Below are 17,883 nucleotides of genomic sequence, written 5' to 3'. Positions count from 1 at the left end.
TTCCCAGTGATTTCAGTGGGACTACTCACAGCGAGTACGGTGTATAACTGTTTGCAGGATCTTGACCTTAAGCATTTTTTTAATCCACAAAAATATCCAAATCCAATATTCAGAAAAAACATTTTAAAAGTGTACTCATGACACATTCATGCCCCATTTAAACTGGCGTAGCCCAGATGGCAGACACAAAATACACATAAAAATACAGCGGTAGTAGCAAGGCTGCCATGCGAATTCTATAGCTGTCCTGCTGGGGAATTCTGGCTGACATCTGGGTAAAACTAAATGAAGAAGAAAGGCCAGATTTTTAAAACGTCACCTCCCTTCTCAAACCTGAATATTTGGTCGCATTAGGACGTTGCCAGAAAATAATTGGGAGTGCAAAAGGAGAAGCCCAGCAAGACTGAATTGAAAATCAGGTGTTAAATGTACAGTTTAGTGTATGTTCAAATTTCTCTTTTCCAGAAGGGAGTGTCTCTTTGGCTGTAATTCAGTGTCATTCAATGGAATTCATCTTGGATATCCCCTGGAGGAAAGGAGACATTTAAAGGGGTCAGGACTAGAGCTAGGTTACACAATCATAACCATTTTTTTATTCATTGAAATTTGGTCTGGTTGGTTTTTTTTTTTTTTTTTTTTTTTTTTTAAGTTCATGAAACATCAATGTAACTTCTGCATTTTCAGAAAATTTAAAAGATTTCCAATGAAATTTCACTGGGATTATTTTTTACTATCTCATTTTTTACAATGTAATGAATAGCCACTTTTGCTCAAACATACATTATAAGCTGTTTGGGGTCGGGACTGTCTTTTTTTTTTGTACAGCACCTAGCACAACGAGTTGTTGGTCCAGGGCTGGGGCTCCTGGGGCTCCATTATGTATGATAATACAAACAATACATAAAATCCAACAGTTCCACCAAAGCAACATAGACCTGATCTGTTAAGAACTACTCTGGAAGACAGGCGAGCATGAATTCCATTCCCATCTCGGCTACTTACTAATACTTTGCAAATCTTCTCTCTAGCTTTCTATAACGTTGTCCATCATGGTAGTCTCTGAGCGCCTACGTTGTGAATATTATTCAGTTAAGACATAAGTAATAGTAATTGCTCCCATTTAGTGGATGGAGAATCTGGACTGTGTATGAGTTACTGTAGCCTGGTAGAATAAGCACAGAGCTGGACAAACTGGGTTTTTATTTTAGTTCTGACATGGATTCTTGTGCAGCTTTGGGTAGGGCTATTAATTTCTCCTAGCCCCGGGAAAAGCAGAGATTCACAGTGGAGTTGGTGTGATTCAAATGTGTAACGGCATAAACAGCACTGCTCTAATTTATGATTTAGCTTCATCTGTCAAGCATTATGGGTGCGATCAGGACACAGGTCCCAGATACTTTCACAACATGTCTTCTGTCCAATTAGATTTTCATCTTTGTGGCATTATTGCCGCTGTTAGCAACGTTTGTTTATTGTTGTCAGCCTGCAGGTGAAGTCTTTCTCCAGGCATTGTTGGTCTGAGGCCCTTATGCCTTCAGTTTCTGTTCCCTTCAGAACGAGAGAGGCTGGAGTCTGGCAGGTGGTGCATTCCATTCCTGCTGGAGGGTGCAGTTCCATTCAGCCCTGGCAGTGCTGACAGGAAATGTCAAGCAGATTAGTCCTTGCTAACATGGTTCCAGGGCCTTCAACTGCTGTGCCTGCTGGCGTGTTCAAAGAGATCTTGCAGCATCAGATTGATTGACATCACTATCATAATCACCTGTAAGGTGATATTTATTTAAAAACAGGTTGCATACAAATAATTATAGAACAAAGGAGGTTACTTTGCTAATTCACTTGCGTGGTGTGACTTCATGGGCAGATATTACAGACCAGTGACTCAACATTTCTGTCATCTTTTGTGTGATCATCAGATTCTGTCAAATCTTTCACATGCTTCACTCTTCTTCACTCTTTCAAATTCAGATCCAAATGTATTTTGCAGTATTAATTTGGCATGGTCACTTCACTTTGTAGACGTTTATATCATGATAATACTTACCTAGCCACCTACCTTTCTCTTGCTGCTGCGAGGATTAATTAGATGATGTTTATAAAGACTGAGAAAAGGTTAGGGATCACACTTTACATCAGTTCCATTTATAAATCAATTATAAAAGGGTTAATTAGTGATTAGTAGCTGTTTTTAATCAATGGTTAATCGATTGTTAAAGATTGTTACAGTCATATTGCTTATCATCATGTCTTATAATCATCTAGAATATCTTCTAGTTATATATTTATAATATATAAAAAACTCATTTCTAACATTCTTGTGACATCTATCAATCATTTATTAACCTGTTATAAACCATTTATACATGAAACATTAATTCTAAAGTGTGACTAGATAGGGAAACAATTAATGTTTGCAAAAACTACCAAGGTGCAATAAAGTATTGTTACTGTCGTATTTTTAATCTTTATTATAGGTTGCACAGGTAGCGAAGCCTATTGTTAGGTTTCCTGCCAGGTTCCATTATAAAGACCCTGTTTTCAGATGCTTATAACTTTGCTAAACTTTATCTGTTTGGACAGAAATTTTCTTGCCATTCATATTGAGACTGAATAGTTTTGAAAACTGTCAGAAAAAACAATTCAGTTGTTTCTCAGAGAAGAGATAGGGAAATATATATTGTTTTGCCCATGTTAAAAATCTTTACAACTTTTTCATTGAGAAGCTCTAGCGCCCCCATGGTTTGGAAAAGAGACAGGAAATTTGGCTGGGAGTTTGGGAGGGCATAGGCGCCAACTCCATGGGTGCTCCGGGGCTGGAGCACCCACAGGGAAAAAATAGTGGGTGCTGAGCACTCACCGGCAGCCCCCTATCAGCTTCCCCTCCAACCCCCAGTGCATCCCGCCTGCCGGCGGGCCCCACAAATCAGTGCCTCCCCATCCCTCCCCACGCCTCCTGCCCAATCAGCTGTTTCCTCTTTTGAAAACGTCTTAGCTCTTCCTCACTAAAGGGGTGAGTATTCCTGCTCTGTGGCATGATTCCCTGTTCTAGGAGAATGAAGCTCCTAGACTGACTCCCCTGACTTTCAGAAGGAGCAGAACTTCTGGTAGGAGTGGAATTTAGAGGGTGTGCAGAGGAGGGTCAGCCAGATAAAATGACTGACTGCCCCAAAGGCTTGAAGCTGAACACTCAAACAGCCAAATGTTGGGTGCCTCACACATGCTTAGAAGAAGCTGCTTGCAGATGGATTGTTGTGGGGCACGTTGTATTGGCACAGGCTTTGGAGGCTCACTGTTGCTGATAAAAGTCAACTTCAGACCTTATACAGACTGTGTTGCAGAGCTGATTGCACCTTTCCCACTGGACAGTCATTTCTAAAGCTGCGGTCTGGACACACGATACGCAGACAGCCCCATGCTCTGTCAGGCACTTCGCTGTGCTTGGCAGATATTGAAAGAAGTGGACCAGTTTTCTCCCGCAGCAGGCCAAGCCAAATGCCTTTTCCCCAAGGCATGGCATTTTCCTGCAGCGGATTTTCAACTCAGATAACTAATATGTCAGTTTCTAAGCTAATTCAACTTTGTTGTTTCAACGAAACACCAACATGTTTGTGTTCTGGCTGTGCTAAGGCGACGGCGCTTTTTATTCAAAGCGAGAACACCAGATGAATCAATATTGGCCTCTTGCAGTGCATCAGAAAGAAACTTTGACTTTGCAATGGCTGATCAAGCATCACAAACTCCAAACTGTAACTGTCCTCGCCTGCAGGAACATACAGGATTCTGCTCTGCTTTGGGTTTGTTTTTCAGTAGTATACAATGTTTCAGGGCTCAGGATAGTGGTATCTGTACTGCCGCTAAATGGGATGCAGAATACAACAATCCTGTCTAGTCTGTGTCGGGATGTCTCACAGAATCCATTGAGACATTATTAATTTTGAATTTCTTTATATGATGCTTGAACAGAACAAATGTATAGCAGAGTGCAATTGGTCCAGAGACTCATGAAGAAAAAACTCCCTCTAGCTTTGAATAATTAATTTGGAACCCACAACAGGATTCAAATGCTGCTTTTGCTAGTTCCTATAAAGAGCATGCAATCTTTTATGAATACATAGGTAAAATCTGTTCTCCGTAACACCAAAGTGAATCCACTGAGGTCAAAGATTGACACCAGAGTAAATGAGACCAGGGTTTGGCTGATTTTGCATATGGCACTGATATTTCTGCTCAAGATTAAGGCACCAGTGACATGATGAAAACCCCAGTGATTTCTGAGGGCCTACTCTATAGCCCATAAGATAGATGTGGATGATGGAAACCTGGTGAAATGCTGTTTTGTGAATCTTCAACTAATATGTGCAGTTCTCTTTAGTGTGCAGTGCTGGCCCCATAATTTGTTGCCAGTCTTTTAGGTACATTTCTGAGACTCTGCTCATGCGCTGAAAGTTAAGCACATGGTTAAATGCTTTGCTAGAATGGGGTCCGAATTATCAGCACCTTCCAGGAGTCAGCCCTAAGTGAATATTTACAATATTCAAGGAATTCTCTATTTGAAATATAGGAAAGTGTAAGAGACTTCAGCTTCTGACATAAACCTATTCATCTTTGATAAAACTGGCAAGTTTCTGAGGCTCAGCAGTATCCGTAATCTATAGTTACTATCTAATGTTTTCCTAGAACTTTTGGCCTAACTAGCCATGAATGTACAGAATTGCTTGTGTGTCTCTCCCCCCCCCCCTTTTATTCATTAGTAGGGCATGTCTGAATATTATTAATATTTCTATACTGCCAAGGTGTGCTAGGGGTTTCACATAGAAATGAGAAGATAAAGCATGTGCCCAGCATCCAGAAAGGATGGAATTCCAGCAGAATTGTACAAAGCAGTAGCTCCAAAGGCTATTGAGGTGTTTCACAACATCTTGAGTAGCATTTGTGAGGAAGAAGAAATGCCCCAAGACTTCAGAGATGCTATTATTGTACCGCTATTCAAAAACAAAGGCAGCAAAGCTGACTGTGGAAATTGCATAGGCATTTCTCTCCTCTGTGCAGCAGGGAAAATACTAGCTCGCATTCTGCTGAACAGACTCATTGCAAATGTATCTGAGGAGAATCTGCCAGAAGTGTAGTGTGGTTTCAGACCAGGTCACAGTATTAGGGACATGATTTTTTTTTCATAAGGCAGGCCCAGGAAAAATATTTAGAGCAGAACATGGACCTGTATGCAGTTTTCATCAACTTGACCAAAGCCTTTGATACAATCAACTGAGAAGGTCTAAGGGCTATTCTACAGAAACTGGGCTGCCGAAGAAGGTTCATACAAATCATCTGTCTGTTCCATGTCCATATGACAGGGCAAGTGCTCTTGAATGGTGACTCTTCTGATGCATTTGAAATCTCAAATGGAGTGAAGCAAAGCTATGTACTTGCTCCAGTGCTGTTCAACTTGTTCTTTGCCTGTGTCCTCAGCCAGGCCACAAGGGACATGGATCAGGGGATATACATCCATTACGAACTCGATGGTTCTCTCATTGATCTTTGAAGACTTAACGATAAGACCAAGATGCTGGAGAGATTTCTAGTTGAGACACTTTTTACAGATGACTGCACCATGATGGTCCATAGACATAAAGACCTTCAGGTTGTCGTTGATAGATTTTCTGAATCATCCCAGCTCTTTGGCCTCAACCTCAGTCTCGGTAAGACAGAGGTCTTGTTCCAACCAGCAGCTCATTCCAATGCCCCAGTGCCAGCCAGCTCCATCCAAGGCACACAGCTGAAAAATGTGGATCAGTTAAAGTATTTGGGCAGCACCATCTCTAGTGATGATTCCCTTGATAAGGAAATTGCCACCAGAATCAGTAAAGCAAGCCAGGACCTTGGCCAACTCCAAACAAAAGTCCTTAACCAACACAACAGTCATCTCTCCGCCAAATTGAAGATCTACAGTGTAGTGGTTCTAACGTCTTTCCTCTATGGTTCTGAGACATGGACTCTTCAGAGCTGGCACATTAAACAACTTGAGGAAGTTCACATGCGCTCAATAATAAGCATTCGCTGGCAGGACAGAGTGATCAATATTAAAGTCCTTGAGAGAGCAAACGCAACCAGCATCAAGGACATACTACTGAGAGCACCAGAATGAAAGATCACTGCCAACCGGATCCTGTATAGGGAGCTGAGGCAGGCAAAAGAAAGAAGGTTTTTCTGTATAAGTGCTTCAAAGATCATTTGAAGAGCAGTCTCCAGTGGGCTGTCATCAATCTCAAAGAGCTTGAGAAAAATGGCTCAGAACAGAACTCACCGGAAGTCTCTTATAAGATGAGCATGCAACAGGTTCAAGCGGGATCAGTGAAATTGTCTCCAGGCTGCACGTGAAAGATGCCACAGACCTGCATCATCAAACATCACGGATACAGACTTCCTATGCCCTTAGTGTGGCCAACTCTGTGCATCAGGATTTGGACTTTGGAGTCATATGCATAGCCATAGATGAGAATTGTGACAATATCATCGTCATGGTCAGTGATGGACTACTACTACTAATCATAGAACAATGGAGAGTTAGTGGATTACAGCTTATTATAATGAGACATAAAACCCACACCTCCATTGAGTGTATGATTTTTGGTGTCTAGCTGAGTTATGAATTTAAGCTCCCAGGCTCCTCTTTTGAAGGTGTTGTGCAGGTTTCCTTTCAGGACAAGGGCAGAGAGGTCAGATACGGCGTGATTATTTTGTGAAAAGTGTTCACCCATGGGTGATAGGGTGTTTTGTCTTTTTATCATTTATCTGTGTGCATTCATTTGAGGGCGTTTTGATTGTCTGGTTTCACCCACCTAGTTGTTGTTGGGGGATTTGATGCACTGAATGAGGTGCACCACATGTTGTGAAAGGCATGTGTAGGACCCATTAATCTTGAAATGTGTTTTTTTTGTGGGGAGCCGGGGGGATCATTGTACTAGTAGAGATATATCTACATATCTAGCTGTGACACTCTACAGATGCTCCCCGGGTTACGCAAGACCCGACTCACGCAAATTCGCACTTATGGAAAAAGTTCCATAAGCCAGAAATAGGATTTTCGAGTTGCAGAAATTTTTGCATAACGTACGGGTATACATTTCCGACTTATGGAAAATTCAAGTTATGCAAGGCTTTCGGAACGGAACGATTGCGTAAGTCGCGGGGAGTCTGTACTACCTTTCCCAGACCTGAAGGAGGGCTCTGTGGAGCTTGAAAACGTATTACTTCCGCATAGTTTGGGTTCAAAGGCTTTTGTTTCTTCCTCTTGCTCTCTTAACTAGACTACCCTATGCTGGCAAACCAGCTAACCTGTATATGACCCTTCACAACTTAACAAGAGGATTGCCATTGTAATCAGGAGAATTCACTTGTGTGTGGATATCTGTAGCGGGGTGGTTACCCCGCTCCTGCCCTGAAGGGCTTAAAACAGCCCTGGGAGAGGGCTGTGGCAGGGGAAAAGCTGGGCTGATGGGGGAAGCAGCCTCAGATGCAGCCAGTGCAATCAGGGCTCAGCTGGCCCTTAAGAGGGTGGTGGGCCAAAAGGCAGAAGAGACACTCTCTCTAGCTCCTTAGAGAGAGAAGGACCTGGCTGTCTGGGAAGCTGAGGAGGGTACCTGAGGTGGCGCAGTGCTGGGGAAGGACAGAGGGAGCTGGAGAGCTCCAGCCTAGCAAAGCCCCAGGCTGCAGGCCGAGATAAGGGCCCACAAAAGGGAACTAGTGCTGCAGGGGGGCAGCCCAGGAATAGACAGAGGCAGCTGATCCAACCCCCCTTGCCGATGATGAGTGGTTTACAGACTGCGTCTGCCCCAGTGAGTGGGGGCTAGATGGCGACTGGCAGCACCCACTGAGGCAAGGTGGGGCTAGAGGGTTGGGGGGCCTCCTGGAGGGTAAGACCCAGATTGTGGGTTGCTGCGGTGGGCAGAACCCCTGGGCAAAGGGCACCTGGGTCTGGGAGGGACACGGGGGCCAGCGGCAGGCGAGACATCTGCCGGCAGAGGATGCTCCGGAGCTGGAAAAGAGCTAATTCCCTGGACAACCAACAGGAGGCGCCGTACCACTGAGTCTCATCCCGCCACATATCAAAGAAATGTTAATTAGGCTAGCAACCTCTAACCCATTTACTTGTGTTGATAAGAATCAAAGAGTAGATGCTAAGTGCATTTGTCTGTGTTTACTTATGTCCTGTTAGAAGAAATCAAATTAGCTTGTAGATGCTAAATCCTTTTCATGTCTTGTAATGCTATATTACGATTCTTGATTGTCTCTGGGTCAAAAGGGATATTAGCGTTTAAATGAAGCTCGGGAAGTTTGAGAACCCCTGAACCAAGGGCTGAGCAGTGTGGACTACAGGGGTGTGAATAGAGGCGTCCACCAAAGTGCTGCTCTGTAACTGTCCTGTGTGGACGCTGTGGGCACGTAAACTAGGAACCTTTTATTTCATTAATGTAATCCCGATTGAAGAGGACTATATTAATGTGAACTAGGAACCTTTTAGTTCGTGTCCGCAGAGTCCACACTGGGTGGTCACAGCACAGCGCGTTGGTGCACACTGCTGTTCACATCCCTGTAGTCCGAACTGTGGGGCAGTGTAGACATACCTTTAGGCTATGTTTATACTGCAAAAAAAAAATGCACGGCTGGCCTGTGCCAGTCGACTTGGGCTTGTGGGGCTCGGATTGTGGGGCTGTTTCATTGCTATGTAGACTTTTGGATTCGGGCTGTAGCTCGAGCTCTGGGACCCTCGCACCCTGCAGAGTCCTAGATCCCAGTCTCTAGCCTGAGCCAGGAAGTCTGCATAGCAATGAAACAGCCCTGCAGCCCAAGCTCTGCAAACCTGAGTTGGCTGGCACCGACCAGCCGTGGGTTTTTCTTTGCTGTGTAGAAATACCCTAAGCATTTGTGCAAATAAGCCCCTAGAGTTAGGGCTAGGGTTTGCAGGCCTCTCAGAAGAAGTGTGTTAAGTGGAGGGATTTGAAGGAGGAGATGGTGGGTACGGTCATGACAGAGCAGATCAGGTAGAAGCATCAATGAGAAGGAGCATGCATGCCATGATATTTGTTCATTTTCCCTTCTGGTGAAGTGTAGAATTGGCATCACCCACAGCTACCTCCTGAGCACTTGTATGCTACGCTTTTGCAGATCAGGTTAGTTCTTTTGTATAGTTTCTCTTCCTGGCTGGCTGTCCATGCTCATCCAGGTAGGTTACGTGCTTATTTCAGCCACTCATCTCTAGGCAAAACTAGTTCTGGTCAATAGTGACCAAAATCATCCAATGGCTGTTCATTAACCTGTGGGACATAAATTGGTTGCCTTAGTTCAATTTGAGTCCTAAAACCACCCTCACACTTGATGCTAACTGATACCAGTGTTGGCAATGTCAGCAGAGACTGGAGACATGAGTTGACTATGCGGTCACCGTGGAGATGTTCCCTCCAGGCTGGTGCTGTGGAAGCTCTACCTGCTGTTGGCTAGAGGACTTCAGTCTCCAGCAGTCTCAAGCTGACATCTTTCAGAAATATTACGATTGTTTCACCCACAGCTTTGGAAATAGGTGTTTCCTCCTGTCTGACACCTGAAAATGGCTGGGTTCAGGGCCGGCTCCAGGCACCAGCCCAGCAAGCAGGTGCTTGGGGCGGCCAAGGGGAAGGGGCTGCACGTCGGGCTGTTCGGCGGCAATTCGGCGGCGGGTCCCTCTCGGAGGGAAGCACCTGCCGCCGAATTCCCGCCAAAGAAGAAAGCGGCATGGTGGAGCTGCCGCTGGAGTGCCGCCGATCGCAATTGCAATCGGCTTTTTTATTTTATTTTATTTTATTTTATTTTTTTCCACCGCTTGGGGCGGCAAAAATCCTGGAGCGGTCCTGGCTGGGTTAATAATATCCGCCCTCTTCATGCAGGATTAGTAACTGGATGCAAGTTGTATCAGTAACACCACAGTGTATCTGTATAAATTGATTTTGCACTTTCTACAGTCCACTCCTAAAATGAATCAGTTTTGGATGCTAATCTCTGGCAAAGTAGTCTGTGTATATTATTTCCTTTAATTGTGTACTATTCTTCAAATCAGAGATTGTGCATGCTCATAAGAAGCCGTAGCATGTCTGCAGTATATTGCAAAACAGTGGGATTCGTGCCCTTTTGCATATGTTATACCCATTAATATTTTGTATGTCTTGAAGCCTGGCCACCCAGTTCTGTCAATAAGAGATGAAGTATCTGTGATAAGACTTTCATCAGCATTTTTTAAGACATGTCATTAGTCAGCTTAATCATGGTCTCAGCTGGGGATTCACTATCCACCAGATGAGACAGAGTTGGAACCAGGCTTCACTTGCTATTATTAAAGCACTCAGTAATTGATGTGATAATTGGAACAGGATAGTCTGCACTAGTTACTGTTGTGCAAGATGCTTGAGGAGACGGACATTGCCTTTATCTGACTCTCACTGAGAGAGACATGAGCTCTGAGCACAAGACTGGGAGCCAGGCATTCCTGAGTTTAATAATGGCTCTCATGCTAACTCCCTGAATTGACCGGGACAAGTTACTTAGGGCACGGTTTTACTATTTTTCGGTCCACTGCAAAATTTTCAATGCCCCCTGCCCTCTCTGTGCTTCATTTTGCTCACTAGTAAAATTCTGTACCAAATGGAGCATTGTTAGTATTAATTGGTAAGAGTTTGTAAAGTTCTTTGAAGACAAAAAGCATGAACTCCATGTAGGAGGGAATTAGAGGAATAGGTATTAAATTCAAGTGTTTAACCCGAGTCTTTTTTCTAGGACCTAATCTACCTTTTCAGAGCTGTAGCCCCAACGTAGCAAAATTGAGATCTCTAAACCAAATTCCACCTTTGGATGTAAGTGTGGCTCCTGCAGAATTCTGATTTCAAGGTTTTCAGTTAATTCAACTGTATTGCCTCATGTAGTAAAGTACAGGATGTTTAGCTTTGGATTCACGAGGGCTGGGTACATTCTCTCAAAGCTGGAATAGCCAATTTACTCAAGAGCAGGCTTGTGCCATACATTGCCACATACATCTGTGGAGAGTGAGTGCAAAGTGGTACACCCGTGAGAATTGTAGCCCTTTCCACCTGCTTTCTCATTTGCCACAGGTCTACACAAGATACAAGGCAGTGGTGAATCAGGCCTCTTGATTTTTGCAATGGTTCAAATATATAAAAAAATAAAAAATAATAAAGACAGGGTCTGAACCAAACCTGGACCCAAAGATCTCTGAACTTTGAGGCAGTTTAGCTCCAGATGCAAGTTTTACAGTGTGGTCCCACCGCTATAGGGAAATGGAACTATTCTCTTCTTGAGCACAATGGCTTCTGCTCTGACTCTGTGTCCAAGGGAGTCAGATAGCATTAGACTCTAGTTTCAAGAGAAGAAATGTGTCTCTGTTTTCATGATGATGTCTTCATGACATGGAAGCCTTGTAACATCGTTTACTTAGGCAGCTGAGTGTACTGGCTATAGTGCAAGAGCTGGGAATGGCAATAGTCTCTCACTTCCTGCAGTACATTGATTGTGGAATTGTCTAAACATCTTATTAAATGACCTTCTGATGTTGCAAATTCTGCCTGGCTCCCATTTCCCTCTGCCATCATTTTGTCCTTCTGTGGAATGTTAATTTTAATTAGTACTTAACAGTGTTTTTAATAATAGCACATGTTCCCCCGGCAGAGTTCATTGCATCTGTTTGTGTCCTCCATGCTTAAATTCTTTCCCTTCATAACTGTGGATATGTGCACTGCCAAGAAACCAACCCTGCTCTACTATATGAGTAAATTGTGTTCTTTGTCTTGCGTGTGTAACACACATCCGTGCATATTCACAAAGGTGTGCTTCCATGCACCGGCACGACTCCCATTGCAGGAGGTATAGAAGTATAGACGTCACACTTTTTTTTTGCTACTATTTTGTTCTTTCATTTTTCTTTGATGTCTTATGGTCTGGTATCTAGGAAGTCTTGGAAGTGAAGGGAAATCAACCTAGACTATCTATTCCACAGCAGTCACCCTCCACCATTGTGTAGTATGCCAATGATGTCCATAAGTGGAGATAAAATGCACAGCAATCCCATTCAGGGACACAAAAGAAGAGGGTGCTTAATGAGGGAGATGTAGACAAGTATAACTTATATTGTCTGCAACATACAATTTGTAACAACTCTGAATACTTCACTAGTCATGAAGTAACTCACTAAACAACTGCTGACATTTTGACAGAATATATGCTTGTTCTTGATGTAACACTGGTAGCTTAAGGGTGTAATTTGTTGCTGCAGCTGATTTAAAAGCTATTCATTGTCCTTCCATAGGCCTGTTTCTCAAATAACTGGGGAAGTAACTTTTCATCAGTACATTCACATGGCCACCTAGAATGAAAAACAAGGATGGACACAAAGGTTAATGCCATCACCTTTAAAAACGTAAGAGACCAGATGTTGCCTGGTTTCTGCATGGGAAGAGGAGTCTTCAGACAGGGGTCTTTTACAGTCCCGTCTGAACCCTCTGTCATGTTATTGATTTGAACTGGGACCATATAGAACATGGTTGCAACCAAAGTCCTGTAGTGGCACCAAATCTTGTATAAAGGGGGTCAAATGAGGTGTGTAAGACAAAGTTATGGTTTGCTGGTTATGATTATGCTGTCTATATGTGTGTATCAATTTTGTAATTCAAGTTATGAATATTGGCTTTATACTGTCTGTATTTCAAACTTATGCTATGCTTCTGGGAAACTTCCCAGACAAGTTGGCGTTAGCTCTGCTAACACCATTAAGGTCCTATTAAGGACCCATCAGCTATACAATTGACCCATTGAGAGAAGACAAACACGCCTTGCAACTCAGCAAAGTATGCAGGGACTGGCCCATGTGACTCCAGACTCCATTTTACTGTAATTTTCCACAGTAAGGACAAAGATGTGTTCTTACACCTGGAAAAGACTATAAAAGGCTGATGCCTCTCCTCCATCTTGTCTTCAATCTTGCTTCATACCTCTGGAGGAACTTTGCTACAAACTGAAGCTCTGAACAAAGGACCGATGACCCATCCCAGCTGGAGATGTATTCCAGAGACTTGATTTTGAACCTGCAGTTTATTTCATCACTGCTACAAGCCTGAACCAAGAACTTTGCCATTACTGTATGTAATTGATTCCATTTAACCAATTCTAGCTCTGATCTGTATCTTTTTCCTTTTATGAATAAAACTTTAGATTTTAGATTCTAAAGGATTGGCAACAGCGTAATTTGTGGGTAAGATCTGATTTGTATATTGACCTGGATCTGGGGCTTGGTCCTTTGGGATCAGGAGAACCTTTTTTCTTTTATTGGGGTATTGGTTTTCATAACCATTTGTCCCCATAACGAGTGGCACTGGTGGTGATATTGGGAAACTGGAGTGTCTAAGGGAATTGCTTGTGTGACTTGTGGTTAGCCAGTGGGGTGAGACCAAAGTCTTCACTTTCTGGCTGGTTTGGTTTGCCTTAGAGGTGGAAAAACCCCAGCCTAGGGCTGTAACTGCCCTGTTTTAGCAATTTGTCCTGAATTGGCACTCTCAGTTGGGTCCCGCCAGAACCGCATCGTTACACCCTCACAGCCTGCATGTCAGCTGGATACGATGACAGGGTCAGCTCCTGGGCTGCAAGCCATGCCAAAGGGAGTGAGGAAGGACAGAGACTGAGGCTAGGTCTACACCACAAATCTAAGGTCTCCCATGTAGCTGCTCTGTGCCAACTAAACCAGCCCCAACGAGTGGCAATAGCTATGTCAGTGGGAGAGAGTCTTCCCCCTCCAACATAGTGCTGTCCACACTGGCACTTCTGTCAGTGTAACTTTTAAGTCGGTCTGGGGTTGTTTGTTTCACACACCCCTGACCGACAAAAGTTTTACTCATAGGCACCGACTTCGTGGGTGCTCCAGGGCTCCCTCCTGCCGGTGGTCCCGCTGATCAGCACCTCCTCCTCCCTCCCAATGCTTCCCACCTGCCGCAGATTTTGCTGGCCATCAGGACTTGATGTAAACTAGCTCATTTTTCTTTCCAGCCAAATAGTTCCTAGACTTTTAGACTAAAACTCTGAATGAGTTTCTTCCCTGCCGGTGTTGAGATGGGTGATAGTGGATGACTGTTATTACTGCTCAGTGTGAACAGTTTTGGTGAATGCTTTGTTTCTTTTTTATGTGTGTATGTCTGCAGCCACAGAGAGGTGCAATAATAGAATATGTAATAATTATTACATATCCAGACAGAATTTACATTCTCACAATGTTAAGATGGGACTGCCGAGTTTAAAGGTCGAAAGTTCAGCCTTAACTCCACCACTTTGTGCCTAGAAATATAGTTGATATCAAAGATATCTAATATTCATAGACCTTAAGGCCAGAAAGGACCATTAAATCACCTAGTCTGCCATGTATAACAGAGGCCTCGTCTACACTAAAAAGTTAGGTTGAAGGAAGCTGCCTTAAGTTGACCTGTTAATGTATATGTCTATACTACCGGGTCCTTTACGCCGACCTAAGTCACCTCTAATGTCGACGTCTGTAATCCACCTCTGTGATAGGCATAGCGCTTAATTCAATTTTCATGGGTCGACTGCAAGGTAGTGCAGATGCAGCGTTGTGTGATTTGACATAATTGCCTCCAGGTGGTGTCCCACAATGCTCAACTTGGACCCCTCTGGAGATCATTCTCAACTCTGCTGCACTGCAGCCAGGTATACAGGAAACTGTTCCTCCCCTGCTAAAGCCCTGGGAATGTTTGATTTCCCATTTCCTGTTTGATCAGCATTGGGAGCCTGCCAGCTTGAGCACAGCTGATCATGGAGACTACATGCCCCAAACACGCTCCTGCTTGGTCTGCACAGGAGGTGGTGGATGTGATGATGCATTCCACATGATTTTATGAAAATATGCTAATGAGTGTGAATATAATGTAACTGGAATATGCTTCATGCAAAAGGTCTCTTGTAAGGTATCATTACAAAGCTTATAATCTACTGAGTGTGATCATCCTATTTGTCTGACTGTATCATTCTTGTATCTGAAACTAGGACTATAAACTATAACTCTGAGGTCCTATAGTAGTTATGCAAAGTGTGGGCCATTAATGGTGGTTTAGAATCTTGATGACTCCCATCAACAAGGACAATTGTCTATAGATGGCTCTGTTTACTTGCAGGCCTTCCTGTGAGTCAGGTCAGGAAGAATGAAGGCTGGGGGTGTCACAGGACATGTGACCATGTCACCTGGTACTGGAATCCATCTTAAACCTGGTGCTTTTCTATTTACAAGGAGGGGTGGGGACCTAAAGAGACAAAAGATTCCTGCCTTGTGCCTAAGCTATATAAGGAAGTGGAACAGAACAAAGCAAGCTGCAGTCATGAGAAATCCCCTAGCTACCACCTGAGCTGGAACAAGGACTGTACCAGGGAAAGGATTGGGCCCAGACTAGGAAGGAGTCTAGTCTGTGAAAGAAGTTTATTGGAACATCTCTGAGAGTGAGATTTACCTACATTTAGTTTCCTACTGTATTAGTCTTAGACTTGCATATTTTTGTTTTATTTTTCTTGGTAACTTATTTTGTTCTGTCTGTTATTACTTGGAACCACTTAAATCTACAAGTTGCATTTTGGGACAGCTACCCACGATGCACTGTTTTGTGCATCGATGCAGGTACTGCTAGTGAGGACGCACTCCACTGAGACAATGAGCACGGTGTGGCCATGCACAATTGACTTAATTAATTCAGAGGCTTGAGGTTGAATTAGATAAGTCAACTTAATTTTGTAGTGTAGACAAGCCCAGAGTCCATAGAATTTCATCCAGTTACCCCTGCATTGAGCCCAATAATTATTGTTTGACTAAAGTATCTCTTTCAGAAAGGCATCCAGTCTTGATCTGAAATCTGCAAGAGATGAAGAATCCTGATCCAATGGTTAATTATCCTCACTGTTAAAAATTTATGTCTTATTTCTAACTTGAACTTGTTTGGCTTTAACTTCCAGCTATTAGTTCTTGTTATGCTTTTCTCTGCTAGGTTACATAGCCCTTTAATACACCCTTCATTTTCTCCCCATGATGGTACTTATACACCATAATCAAGTTCTCTTCATCTTTTTGGTAAACTAAACAGATTGAGCTCTTTAAGTCTCTCACTATAAGGTGTTTTTTTTTCCTGCCTTCAGATCATTTTTGTGGCTCTTCTCTGCACCTTTTCCAATTTTTTAACATTGTTTTTAAAATGTGGATACAAGAACTGGATGCAGTATTCCAGTATCCGTCTCAGCAGTGCTGTAAAGAGGTAAAATCACCTCTCTACTCTTGCTCACTACTCCCCTGTTTACACATCCAAGCATCACACTAGCCCTTTTGGCCACAGCACTGCTCTGGGAACTCCTGAATTGTATGTCCTCTATAACCACTAAGCACTTTTCAGAATGACTGATTTCCAGGATGCAGTCCTTCTTTCCCCTGTAGGTATGAGCTGTATTTTTTGTTACTAGATGCATGACTTTGCATTTGCTTGTATTTAAACTCATTTTCTTTGAATGGGTCCAGCTTACCAAATGACCCAGATCATTCTGTATGGCCACCCTGTCTTCACCATTCTTTAACATTTATACTTCAATGAGATCTACAAAACAAGTCAAATTTGAACTTTCTAGCTTTATTCGTTTCTCAGTTAGCCTTATGCAAATATCTCATTGGAACAAATAAGGAAGAGTACATTGCTTTGACACATGCATAAATCAAAAATAGTTCAACCAATTTTGCTCAAACATTAATTACAAATTTACCTCTGGGCTTAGACCAAGTATGGAACACTTCAGCCATGAAGGAGTTTGCCTGAGGATGTTATGAGGATGCAGTTGGAAAAGTGGCAGTAGAAGGAATTTATAACTCAAGCTAGTGGGCTCCTAGTGGCTCCTAAATCCAAGGATCTAAGAGTGGAATTTTTAAAAGCACCTAAGTGACTTAGAAGTTTAAGTCCCTTCACTTAGGTATTTTTGAAAATCCGAGGAGTCTAATTGTAGGTACCTATTTTTTTTTTAAACTTGTTATATAAATAACATACATTAAAAATATGTACACGCATGCATGGATATGCACACAGAGGCTTATTTTGTTTGAATTAACTCTGTCCTGCCCAATTCCAATCTAAGTAAATTTCATCTGTCTACATAAATATCCGCAACAATTTTAGTTGGGTAAATTCTAACCTGTAGTGTTAAGCAGTGATTGTGTTCCACCCCACAGATGGATACATTTCAGTAGTGGGTGAAGTGATCTGTGAGTAATTTTTCTTTTCTTTTCCAACAGTTTATGAGGTGGTGACTGTGACAGGAGATGTACGAGGAGCGGGAACTGACGCCAATGTCTTTGTTACTCTCTTTGGAGAGTTTGGGATCACACCGAAGACTCATCTTACCAGCAAGTGAGTATTAGAGAGAATTGTATAATCCTAAGGGCCACCCTGCTGTCAATGATTTTTATTGCTTTTGTTGAAACATAACAGTATTTTGCTGATAGATGCAGATGGAACATCGCCTAAATATATGCAGATTTTGTAAGGAAAATGCAGATTCATACTATTGAATATTTCTCACTCCAATACCCTACAAACCCTCATGTGTAAAGATGTGCTGCAGACCATACTTTGTAAGGTCCAACCCTGCAATTTGCTGAACACTCTAATTTCCCAAGAAGTTAGATTGGAGTGGAGAGCACTCATTGGCTTGCAGGTCTGGGCCCTGTATGCCTTGTGTGCCTACATCCCTTTCACGCACAGTTCTGTACATCCGCCATGGTAACGCCTGTAGGGTTCTTGGTACATCCTGACTTCTTCATCACAGTAT

At 42.9% G+C, this 17,883-nt stretch overlaps 1 protein-coding gene across 1 annotated transcript in view; it reads left to right on the top strand.

The window, feature by feature from the left end:
- Positions 1-17,883, top strand: part of LOC117879086 (lipoxygenase homology domain-containing protein 1-like) — a 151,618-nt gene that overhangs the window by 54,142 nt on the left and 79,593 nt on the right. The window contains exon 4 of the mRNA XM_034774038.1: positions 17,333-17,462. Within this exon, the coding sequence (XP_034629929.1) occupies positions 17,333-17,462 (130 nt within the window). The remainder of the gene's footprint in view (positions 1-17,332; positions 17,463-17,883) is intronic.

Source organism: Trachemys scripta, chromosome 6, assembly GCF_013100865.1.
Source record: "Trachemys scripta elegans isolate TJP31775 chromosome 6, CAS_Tse_1.0, whole genome shotgun sequence".
Lineage (NCBI taxonomy): Eukaryota > Metazoa > Chordata > Testudines > Emydidae > Trachemys > Trachemys scripta.
This window is presented reverse-complemented; position numbering and strand designations above follow the sequence as displayed.